General features: G+C 41.1%; 1 protein-coding gene across 1 annotated transcript; it reads left to right on the plus strand.

Moving 5' to 3' along the window:
- Nucleotides 1-1865: 1865 nt before the first annotated feature.
- On the plus strand, nt 1866-12873 carry slc25a4 (solute carrier family 25 member 4). Its single transcript, XM_052020404.1, has 4 exons — nt 1866-2047; nt 6327-6813; nt 7797-7937; nt 9970-12873. The coding sequence occupies exons 1-4, from the start codon at nt 1937-1939 to the stop codon at nt 10125-10127; spliced, it is 897 nt and encodes a 298-aa protein (XP_051876364.1). The 5' UTR covers nt 1866-1936; the 3' UTR covers nt 10128-12873.
- The last annotated feature ends 57 nt before the right edge of the window (nt 12874-12930 follow it).

Consider the following 12930-nt stretch of genomic DNA (forward strand, 5'->3'; position numbering starts at 1 on the left):
GTCTCCGTTGTGTTACATTGTGCAGCGCTATTCTGCCAAGAAGAAAATTGTGTTGCGACCTGGACTCGCGTCGACACTGTCCCATCAATCAGAGCAGGTAAACTTAGACGTGTCAGACCTCAACACCACAACCGCCCTTTGCCATATGAGGACCGTGATGTTCTTAATTCACAGGATATTTTGTGGGCCTCCTCGAGTTGTCAACTCCAAGTGCATTGCGAAGGGATGAACTCTCTCCCGCGCTGACTCCGGACGAGGTCCCGAAGCACCTGGAGGTTCTGTCTGTTCCCTGTTCACTGATCAAAACACTGACACGGATTTTCCAACAATTTCTTCTCGTTGCTCACAGAATGACACTTGCAGTCTTTATATACTAACAAAGTGTTTGCCGAGTTTATCAGTTACGTGAGAAACACGAAGGTACTGGTACGGTAAGACTGGCTGTGTCTTTTTAACCAGCTATTGGAATACCCCCAATGCAAAGGTGCCGTCAGTTGAGGCCTTTTTAGGTTACCTTGTGGAATGGTTCATTACTCCCACGGCAAAGCTTTGCATTCCTATGATGCAGTGCGTGTGAGTACAGAATGCAATCCCAGACCAACATTGCAAAGAAAGCCTTTCTTCAGCCCGCCTTATATACAGATCCCAATGCTGAGTAACACGGAACACCTCTGACTTTTGTTCACGTCCCAATGTACACAACGCAGAACGGTTTGTCTCTCCTTAAACCCTTTTATTTCAAGTGATGATTTTCCATGTTGTAGTATTATCGCCTGCTAAATGTGTTGCGCCAATTCACTATGAAAATCCATATTTCATCCGCAGATACTGTGATTACCTCCCCACTATGCAAGTATCACAGACCCATCTATAGGACTGCACACAGCTCCTCTGGGGTGGGGGGGGGTGGTGGTGGTGCGTGGGGTGGCAACCTGAGGACCAAATACGGACTGGCCTTTCTCCAAATGCTGTTCAGTGTTCGCAGGACGAATGCAATGTCAACTACAAGAATCAAAAACTGCAATGGAATGAACTTCCAAAATATTGTGCAGTTAATTCATATCCGTACAGAAATGTTTCCCAGATAATGGTGATTGGCGAAATGAGAATCTCTTACAAGCATATTTGTGTCTTGAAGTTCCAAAAGGCGCATTGGATAAAACAGGTGGCCACAAATGAAGGCTAGCACTAATACCTCCATGTATTGCACACGAAATGTCAAGAAGTTTACACTGTGTGCAACATCCATACAGGAAAGTGAATAAAGCTGCGCCACTCCTGGTTTGACCAGTCTGGATTACACCGGATCCCGGGTAGGGTCACCTCTTTTCAAAGAAAGTGACCACCGCGTAAATTAATCTCAGCGATCTAAAACTCCTGTACATTACTTTGTCACTAGCGGAAACACTTCAGAACTAGCAGAAACATCAAACACCAGCCATTTCATCAAAGTGGACCCCAAATATCCATTCACTTTTTTATCTATGCATTTTAGGTATTTTACTAATTGTTCAAGTCTAAAGCAGCAATTGTAACAACTTTATTGATCGTGAAATTCAACATAGTCCCTGCACAACAAGTCAAGTTTGCAATGCAGGGTCACGACATTGCAATGGTTTAAGCGTGATCTTTTTCAAATGTGTCCTTTAAATGTCCCCAATGTACTCTGATATCTTCTTTGGACAACCATGGCTTCTTTCCTGAACTGTGACACAGGAAATTTATTTAGTTGCACCAATGCGAGCTCCTGCAGCCCTCCACGCAGTTGTTCTTTCTCCTGTTTCCCTCTCGCGATATATGGGGTGCTTATATTAGGTGTGAAAGAGTAGATGCGTCCATTTGGTCCGCCGCAAATATCCTGGGAGGTTGGTGATATCAGTGGGCGCGCACTCCCCCTTGTGTTTCCTCGCCAGACAGGTCTTCTCCACGCGCCCAGATGAGTGACTACGCGATCAGCTTCATCAAGGACTTTCTGGCTGGCGGAGTTGCCGCTGCCATTTCCAAGACGGCAGTGGCGCCCATCGAACGTGTGAAGTTACTGCTGCAGGTAAGTGGGGCGAGGGAAAGGGTCGAGTTTAAAAATCCATCCAATAACGATGGAGTTGTCACATCGTGGCATATCCAAAACCAGTTGAAATGAGCTGCCCAACGACACAGGAGACTGCCGTGAAACAAAGAAACTCAGCTTGCAAAAGTACTGGCGCAAGTAAAGAACAGTCATGGGCTAAGTGCGCTATAAAAAGAAACCAGTGTGTGTCTCATTGACTCACTGCATGACCTTCCAGTGTCTCGTTATAGAATCAGAGTTACAACCAAGCGCTAAGGTCCAGTAATTCCGATTAGTTTATTGTGAGCAACTTTTAGAGTGGCTGTTGGCTTTAGACAGTTAATTGTAGAACTTCTGGACATTTGTTTGAACTTGTTGGATTTCGCACGAAGTTATAACCCAGTTTGACACAACAGTTATTCAAATGGTTACGAGTAATACTGGCACCGGAGATTCTCCAGGATTCAATGGAATCTCGGAGAGCAAATCTCGCCCCGATTTTTTTAAGTATATGCGGCTTTGAAAAGTTTAGTAGCAATCTGTTAGAAAGTCACAACATTTGTATTGGATCGGAACTAAAGACATTTGATTTAAATATCGTTTAAAATCTGAATTAGTGAACGGGCGATGGACATGTCGGGGAATGAGAAACGGTGCAACATTTGGTCATTCTACAGGAACCAAAAAAAAAATCACAGCTGCGGGTGCACTGCTGGTGGAACAGAACCACGATGGACAGGTCGCTTAAACCCGGCCCCTACTCAGCTCCCTGGGAATGATGTCACCTCCTTGTCACCCAAGCGAACTTGTCAAAAGTGGCATTGGTGATCGTAAAGATGAGGGAATCTTGATGATATTTCGATGATAAAGTCCAGCTAGCTGATGAGTGCAGAATACGAGGTAAATACACCAAAGGCTGGAACCGAGTCCCCACTGCTTCAATGAGAGTTGGCCTCTGCTTTCGAAGACTGAGTCTCCGTTTTAGTATAATGGCTTCAGTTCTCAATGAAAATTGGCCATTTCACTTCTCCGGCGTTGGAGAGCCTTTCAAAGGGATTCGGGTCGAAATTGAAGGATGTGGCTCCATGAATTGAATTAGCCATTGCAATTTGTAACTTTGTTTTGCTAGAGCCAACATTTCAGTTCCTTGGTTGCATTTTATGAAAAGAGGCTATTCATTCAATGGCCCAGAGCGAACATCATTGGCTGATTTAGTTATTTCCTAACTTGTACCGTATAACGAAATTATCTATGTAACAGATGTAAGGAAACATCTCAAGGCGCTTCAGATAGTCGCTTAGCAAACGAAGTTTGACAGCGAGCGTCAGTAAGATATTATTGCATCCAATGGTGCGCACATTTTGCATCGATCGCTTCTGGTGCCGATCGCCAGTCCTCCCTTCTTCCTGGTCAGCATCCGGTAGTTTCTGAGTCCAGACCTGTCCCAGTTGTTGAATACTGACTGCGCAAAGAAATTTCCCTTCGTTTCTGCTCCGAAATATCAGCTCGGGATCGGCGGGTATCACTTTCGTTGCTGAGACACAGTCCTGGGACTAAGCAATTCTTCAGAGATCTGAGCTCAAAGGTACTGACTGACATGTCAGTGCTGTACCGAAGCAGTGCTGCACTGTCGGAGGAGTTCAGAGATTCTATGACGCCGTCCGGAAGAAAATTAGTGTTCCCCGGGTTTCAGTGACTTTTCGTAAAAACAAAAATGTCTGTCCAATATCACATCGCTGCGAGCCTGCTTTCTGTGGATAAACTAGCCATTGCGTTTCATACTTTACACTTCAAATGTTGTCCATTGCCCGTAAAGAGCTTTGTGACGTTCTGAAAAAGGAATTGAACGACGGTATATAGATGTAGGGCTTTTCCCTAAAACTTGTCTTCCATCGCCAGGAGCCAGCATTCCCTTGTCACATAGTCCCCCAGTTACTTGAATCAACTATCCATAACTATCCCTTTAGGTATCGCATATCCCTGCAGACATTTCTCGTGTGTTTCACACCCAAGCAGAAATGGGCCGGTAAACTCTTCCTGTTGACACCTGGGTGCAGTTTGATGCCTTTTTCCTTGCACCAGTATGCGGGAGAACTCGCTGAACAGAGACTCCGTCTGCTACATTCCGAGTAGAGTGTGGTCGGTATGACTGTAACTTCAGTGCAGTTTATCGGCATTGTGGAAGTAGACATTTAATGCGCATACTTAGGATACTTCCAATTTTATCCAACCCATGAGTGCAATCCCTGAGGTCACTCCCGCTTCCTAGGGTGGCACGGTAGCGTAGCGGTTAGCGCCGACGCTATTACAGCGCCAGTGATCGGGGTTCAATTCCCGTCGCTGTCTGTAAGGAGTTTGTACGTTCTCCCGTGTCTGCGTGGGTTTCCTTCTACATTGCAAAGATGTACGGGTAGGTTAATTTGGGTTTTAAATGGGCGGCGCGGACTCGTTGGCCCGGAAGGGCCTGTTACCACGCTGTAAATAAAATTTAAAAAATTTACAACTCCCACCCGTGAGACCTGGGGCTAAATCTGGACTGTTCGGTAGCAGAAACACGTGTATAGAATGAGTTTTTTTCTTCTAAAGCAAGGGCACTTTTAAATGGTGATTAGCTTCAATTTGACCTGGGGGTCGAGATTTAACTGGTGGTGGTTATCAATTGGAAGGCGGGCATCACGAGAATGATATTGGTCCAAACAGCTGGAAGTGGGCTGGCGGAGAATCGTGCTTAAATTCCAGGCCCGATATTGGTCGATTTTGTGGGGAAAGACCAAATCTGCCCTACTGCAGAGCTTTCATTCTATTGGAATGCAACGAGTGCAATTTGGATTCCTTAAAAGACTTTCATACCACTTCAAGCAGTTTCTTGGAAACAATTAAAATGAGGTGTGATTATTAAGTTGCGATGACACGGAAATTGGCGGTGTTATTGGATAGATAGAAAGATCGTCTAAGGCTACAGCCGGATATAGATCTGATTGAAGTTGGGTGGAGTGTTGGCAGATGGAATCTAATGTTGACAAGTGCAAGTTGATGCATTTTGGGGAGTCAGATAGGGGTAGGACATACACAGTACATGACAGGGCTCTAACCTGTGTTGGTGAACAGAGTTTTGAGTTCAAGTCGATAGTGCCCTGAAAGTAGCAGCACAGGTCGATAGAACATAGAACAATTACAGCACAATTCAGGCCCTTCGGCTCACAAAGCTGTGCCGAACATGTCCCTACCCTAGAAATTACTAGGCTTACCCATAGCCCTCTATTTTACTCAGCTCCATATACCGACCTAATAGTCTCTTGAAAGACTCTATGGTATCAGCCTCCACCACCATTTCCGGCAGCCCATTCCACACACCCACCACTCGGAGTAAAAAACTTACCCCTGACATCTCCCCTATATCTACTCCCCAGCACCTTAAACCTATGTCCTCTTGTGGCCACCAATTCAGCCCTGGGGAAAAGCCTCTGACTATCTACCCGATCAGATGAAAAAGTCATATGGCAAGCTTGTTTCATAGGTTCAGTCATAGAATATACGAGTTAGGATGTTATGTTGTAACTGTACAAAACACTAGTTAGGTCACACTTGGGGTATATTGTGCAGTTCTGGGGGTGACTTGATAGAAGTACAAAAGATTATATGAGAGGCATGGAGAGGGTAGATATCAACACCTCTTTTGCCATGGTTGGGATATCAAAAACAAGAAGGCAGGGGTTTAAGATGAGAGGATGGAGTTTTGAAGGGCAACTGAGGGGTAATTGTTTTACACAGAGAGTGGCTGATATCTGGAACGCGTTGTCGTGGTGCACTCAGATACAGTTACTACCTTTAAGAGGCATTTTGATAGAAAATCCTGCAAAAATGTTGGCACGCACTGGTGGGCTGAACCATCACTGTGCTGTACCACTCGGTGACATCATTACGACTTTTTCCACTACTGCTTGCCTAGCTTGGTACGCCAAATTTGTTCCCGCTTTCCCCACATTTTATTGAACTTGAGAATTATTTAATTGGCTATAAAGTGAGCGAGAAGACTCTGAGTTGCTGGGAGTCTTATATCAATACAGCGATTCTTTCTTTCCCTGTTCCTGGAGTCCAGCCTCATCCATCTAACCTCACATTGAGACATAGGTTCCAGGTTCCTAGAATTATTATTTTTACACGTTATTTGTAAGAATGGTTTTGTAATTACAAACTACATTACAAAGATTACAAGCACCAGATTTCAATTGGGCATGATGTAACAATGATTTCTTTCCCTTTCTAACCACTCTTTCAGGTCCAACATGCCAGCAAACAGATTACATCAGAAACACAATACAAGGGGATCATAGACTGCGTTGTGCGCATCCCCAAGGAACAGGGATTTTTATCTTTTTGGCGTGGAAACCTGGCCAACGTGATCAGGTATTTCCCAACTCAAGCCCTTAACTTCGCCTTTAAGGACAAATATAAGAAGATCTTCCTTGGGGGCGTCGATCAGAAGACGCAGTTCTGGCGTTACTTCGCCGGGAATCTGGCATCGGGCGGGGCGGCTGGTGCAACCTCCTTGTGTTTCGTTTACCCGCTGGACTTCGCCCGAACGCGACTGGCAGCTGATGTGGGCAAGGCCCTGAACGAGAGAGAGTTCACCGGTCTGGCCAGCTGCATCACCAAGATCTTTAAATCAGACGGTATTAGAGGCCTGTACCAGGGATTTAACGTCTCTGTCCAGGGCATCATCATATACCGAGCTGCCTACTTTGGAATCTATGACACCGCAAAAGGTAAGAAGACAGTGGCTGGGATTGTAGCGAATGAGTCGGGAAATATTTAAATACACACACTCAATGCCAACTGATCCTTGTTTACAACATATATCTGAAAAACGGCATTTACTGAAGCCAAATATAATCCTTCGAAAAACGCACAAAAATAAGTTCCGTAACTTTTAGACAGAGATTCTTATCCTATTGGGATTTACCGTCAAAATCATTCACACCGCCATAAGCCTTATTAATAAAACCTTGTCAGATTTCACCTGAGTTTTGTCCCCAGTAATAATATACAATGTGAACAAATTATTAAGTGCCCTGAAGAATGACAAACACCCGCTAACTTCAAAAGAGGGAGATGGCCTGAAGTACACTTGAAAATAAACAGTTGGGTTTACTAAGTAATATGTTTTCCTCACGTGTTGATGAATGAATTCCTGCGGGATAATACATGCCCTTTCTTAAATGTATGATCCAGATTTATTGCCGTCCACTTTCCAGGACCAGACAGGGTAACCCAGAGAGGCTCTGTTTTGATGTGTGTTGTAATCTATTCATGCATTAAATGCAACTCTGTTCCATTGCCGTGAAGCCTGCATCTTCGGAGCACCAAGGTGGAGGCTAAGATGTCATCGCTTAACTTGCACTTTGGATGAAAGACTATCAGCGGATTTGGAGGAATTAAATAGTTAAACAAAATGGGATCTTGCCAGCTAAGGAGCAGCGACTGGCTGCCCTCATGGTGTCAGTTTCCCAGAGGTCACCATCGTTGTACAGCTGAATAGCGACTTCCTGCTGGAGGGAGGAGCAATGAAGGAGCTAAAGCTTGCCCTTCTCCCCACCACCACTTGTCCGTGTCCGTCAGACACGATTTGCACCTCCCCCAGCGCTGTAACAGCTGAAAGACTTGCGTATAAGCCCTTGTATAGTAGGCAGTCTGTTATCCTTAAATGCTCTGGCGAACTAAGAGTGATAAGTTTGTTTGTAATCATCAGGTATGTTGCCGGATCCCAAGAACGTGCATATTCTGATTAGCTGGATGATCGCACAAACTGTCACAGCAGTGGCGGGACTGGTGTCCTATCCATTTGACACCGTCCGCCGGCGGATGATGATGCAGTCAGGTCGGAAGGGAGGTACGTGTGATCCAGAATTACCTTTATATTGAACTATTGAAAAATAGTTACTGTAAGTAAAGCTAAGCATCTTACACTTAAAACAACTGAATGTTTCCGATGTTGTAGTAGTCATAATGCTGGAGAAGTACTGCTACTCTGGCAAGTCCAGGGTTTATTTTGAAACCACGAAGCGAATTCATTCCCAAAGAACCCGGTGCCAACGAGTTGTGTATCCAAATGACTTTCTCCTCCATGCAATCGTTATACCAGAAACTTCAGCTTCAATAGCTGACTCCCAAGTCAAATACAAATTGAATGTTTACCATCACGTTCAGGAATCAGAAATAGCTTCACCTTGATGCAAAGGTGTCTGTAATCTTTCACGATGCTTTCCTGATGGATAGGCCATGTCTATTTTCAATTATTGCATTGTTTTAAAATGTACTCAGTCCTTTCTCTCCTCCTTATTACGCAATATCTTTCTTCATTCTTTGTAGAAATATGTTTGACTGGAGTTCTGTGTTTTCATCCATGGCCAAGATTAGAGCTACCGCGTAAAGGACGTGGTTGCAAGCATCTAATCAAGTGACAGGAAATCGAAATTATGCGTTGCAAAAAGATAGTTTTCCTTTCTCATGGACAATGTTTCTTTCTCAGTTGCGCTGACCAAAAATCTTGGTTATCATCGAAGTTATTGCATCCTGCTGTGCTGAATTGGTTATCACTTTTCGTACTTTCCAGTACAGCAGCGACTACACTTCACATTACTTTATTGGGTATAAAGTGATCGGAAGATACTGTGAAAGATGATTAACTACAGTTTTAAAGACTTTCCGGATATGAATCAATCCCAACATAGCAAGAACGGGTGCAGACAAAATGGGACTAAATGGTCTTTTTTTTCTTTTCCCCTTTGAGCCCCCAATATTCTGTGGTTTCCCTCAGCAAAATTGCCACTCTTTGCTGAAGACCTAAAGCCACTAGAGTGAAATTTCATTTAACACATCTTTCAGGTAGTAGAGAAAGAAGTTTTTATTGCATCACTTTGAACTGAATTTGAAGCATTCCAGAGATAAAAATCTACTAACCTCAGACTTGCCTTCTCAGACCTAAACATAATTAATTGAAGATACACAAAACACTATTTTCTTCTCCCATGTAGTATAACCTTGTACTTATATAATCACACATAACAAAAATAATTGAAGAGTCAGCAAAGTGTGCAAGTCACCTTTGATAAAATTTATTAAATTAAGACATTTTTAACACTGAATGATTTTTGGAGTGTAACTGAAACTGAAACAACATTCCAGTGACTAGATTATTTCTTGAAAAATGACCATTAGCAATGATACAGGATCATTAACATTATACTTAGCCTTGATTTTGTACTAAAGATAAGGTGTGTTAGATTGCTACACTGTTGGAGTTCCAAATCATTGTACCGTAACTTTATACCTAAAATTTCCTAGATGGAGAATTACTTAGCTGAGCCAGGCATTTCCCCAAAGAAATGATCATTGTGATATCCAGGTTGTTGAATAATCTTAGCAGCAATATCATTACCAGACAATGATGAATAATTTATGCACAATCTTTTGAACACGAAGATCAAATATTAAAAGCAAGAGGAAATGTGTTTAATAACTTTAAAGAGGGAAAGGGAACTTATCTGTAATTAATACTCTGTTTACCACCAATAAAACAATTTGGCCTCATCATCAAAACAAAAAATAGTATATCAGGGACTCCATTCAACAGTTAATTATTAGCATACCAATTATACAATTACCACATTTAACAAATAGTTATAAATCATTCAAAATGTTCTTTTACTTAACTCATTCTTCAATTAAGTTAAAACTTTGTACATATTTCTTATTCATTATTGTGAATTCTTAAAAATGTCAAGTTTTAAGACCATATAGGTATAAATTTTATTTGGGTATCATTGATAAAGTTCTGAATGTACTCAATCTAGCAGACTGAAGACACATAGAATATTAAATATAATGCATATTCTAACATTACTATTGTGATGTCTTAACAGCTGACATTATGTATTCGGGCACAATCGATTGCTGGAGAAGGATTGTGAAAGATGAAGGACCTAGAGCTTTCTTCAAAGGTGCCTGGTCAAATGTGTTGAGAGGAATGGGTGGTGCTTTTGTACTGGTTCTGTATGATGAAATTAAGAAGTTTGTCTAAGATCCAATGGCATCCATCTACCCTTCTTCATCATTTTAAATTATACAACATTAGAAAACTGTAATATATTGTTGTAGGACAATGGTTTAACGATGAGCGTACCATTACGAAATCGAATGTCTGAATAAAAGCAGTTGCAGGTTGGGGACTCAATGAATGTGAAAGGGCTTAATGCATTATTAAGAGTCATAGTCACCCTTTGGGTTTGTCATCCATGTATTAAATTCCATTGCCTAATCCCCATGCCAACTGTATATATTTTATTTAGGAGTTTATCATTTATTTTTTCCCTGGGTGGTGACATATTGCTGTATTTAGTACTTATAGTCTAGGAATGGTTATATTCTAATTACAACTGTTATGCACATTGTTTAGCATTGATCCTAATTGAAACAAATTTATTTATGGTCCTAATTAAATCAAAAGTATTTATTAAGACTGCCTCATGTATACAATTTTCAATAAAACTTTTGGTCTTGATTTGAGCTGATGCTTATATTAAGTTCTTGACCATCCATTGCAGCACAGACAAAGCAACTTGAAATAAAACTCAAGCAGCACCAATAGAGCCTTTCTGGACAACTGCATAATTGTTGGAAAGGATATTACATTTTCATGGCAGCAATTTGATTTTTTTAAAATGTTACATTTAGGTCAAACATTTATATTCCACTTTTAACAATGTCTAGGCATTAACACAAAGAGCTTATGCTTAGAACAGCAACAAGAATACACGTCAACCTCTCTCACAAGGGGATTAGAATCAAATTGGAAAGTATGACTATGTTTCACTGAACATTAATTAGGACTCAACATCTGGAGTACGCTGTGCAGTTTGGGGAAGTAGGCCTTAAGATAAAGATTGAGGCAGTACAGAGTCACTGATGCATTCCTGAGTTTAGAATGAGAGGTAACATTCATTCCTTGTACCCCCATCACACCATGACTTCAGTGTGTATCATCTGCAAATACACTGTAGTTACTCATCTAGGCTACTCCAAAAGGATCTCCTAAACTCATATCAAGATCAAGGTCACAGGTCCAATGGGAACCACTAAGTTACAAACCATCCTGACAGAAAGTATATCATTGCTCTTTCAATGACACTGGGCGTCAATCCTGAAACTCCTTACCAAAGAGCACTGTGGGAGTACTTTTACCCGAGAGATTACAGGATTTCAAGAAGATGGCTCAACACCCTCTCCTCAAGTGCAGTTAATGATGGGCCATAATTGTTGATACTCCTATAATCCAAAAAAAAGTAGAAATACACCTAATAATTCAGGGATTTAATAGTACAAATAAACTATTCTCTCCATTGGGAAGGGGTGAGTCCAGAACAAGGCATAACTCAGAACTATGCCAGCTAGCAGTGTTATCAGGAAGAATTTTTCATGTAAATACACTGAAAGGCTGTGCATACTGAATAAAATTAAAGCTTCAAAATTCAGATTCATCAAGTTTTGTTGGGCAAGTTATTGAAGAGGGGATATGGAACAAAAATATGTAGCGGTGAGCAGAACAGGGAGTGGAATTACATACTCTTATGCAATGAAGTCTGGAGGAAATCCTCTTACAAACACGAGCTAAAGTAGACCATGACTCAGTTAAGTCGCAACAGTGACTGGCTCACTTTACAGAGTGCTTGATACATTTTTATCGAAGAGATCAAAATGCTGTCTTCCAAATGCTCACCTCTACCTAGCTTCATATGGTTTTGAATCAAAAATACCAATGTGCACAAATAAAAAAAACCTTTTGCCTTAAAACAAAAGTTAGTGCTCAACATCTTGAATACGTTATCGGTAAATTTAAAATCATACTAATACCTTCTTCAGAGTGGGCACCACGATTAAATTTAAACAAAATGTTTGCCTTTGTCCCAACAACTAAAAAGTAGCGTGATGGAGAACAGAGTATTAGTGATGATGAATATTAATTCAGCAAACAGACACAAACAAATCCAGTACATGAAAGGACAGCCAGTTAAAATATGACTGCAGAGGAAAAAAAAATCAAAACACTTGCCCAACTTCACTTTCTGGGGAATATATGTTGCATTTTGAATTTTCATTCAATATTGTAAAGAAACATCACAATATTAATACAAACTACCTTTTTCATGAAACTGGGTAAATTACTGAATTGTGAATTTTTAAGAATTTCTTTTAAGAATATCATACATCATTTTTACATTTCTACTGCCTTTATTGAATGGCATATACAAGTTAAAGTTAAACAATTAAAAATACAGACTCTCTTCCCTCAAATACTTCTTGATCCTTTAAGAGTAATTAAAAAAAATCTGCCCAAGTCTTAGAAGTCATTGCCCTCTATTCATTGGCTCTTGCAATATCTTCCTATATATCTCAGTTGGGATGCATGACAAAGTTTGTTGCTAGATAGGAATTTCCACTTTTTTCTCTAGCTTAACTTCTATCTCTTCAACAATCTTTCTCTCAAGCGTACCAATGGTTAAAATTATGTACAATTATTAGTGTTGAACTGACAAATGCCCACATTTTTGGGGTTAAGTCACCTGCACAGTTAAAACAGATGACATGGCAGAAGGAAACAGCTAATTTTCTCTTGATGCTGAGAGGAAGAGAGTGGAGATTTGTCATTGTTAGAACATCACCTTGGCATACTTCCAGTAATTTACAAAATGCTAACATTTGATTAATGCACATGTGAAGGATCTTATCAAGTGATTGATTTGGAAAGAAGTATTTGCGTAATTTAACTGCAAGTTCCTTCTTTGATGAGGAATTACTGACGAATCAGTTTGTCTTAAGTAATGCAT

This window comes from Pristis pectinata, chromosome 7 (assembly GCF_009764475.1).
Source record: "Pristis pectinata isolate sPriPec2 chromosome 7, sPriPec2.1.pri, whole genome shotgun sequence".
Classification (NCBI taxonomy): Eukaryota; Metazoa; Chordata; class Chondrichthyes; order Rhinopristiformes; family Pristidae; genus Pristis; species Pristis pectinata.

Excerpts from the sequence above, each read along its gene's own strand:
- slc25a4 (XM_052020404.1), top strand. The coding sequence starts at position 1,937 with ATGAGTGACTACGCGATCAGCTTCATCAAGGACTTTCTGGCTGGCGGA. Across the intron at positions 6,814-7,796 it reads AATCTATGACACCGCAAAAG|GTATGTTGCCGGATCCCAAG; the intron begins GTAAGAAGACAG and ends TGTAATCATCAG. Across the intron at positions 7,938-9,969 it reads GCAGTCAGGTCGGAAGGGAG|CTGACATTATGTATTCGGGC; the intron begins GTACGTGTGATC and ends ATGTCTTAACAG.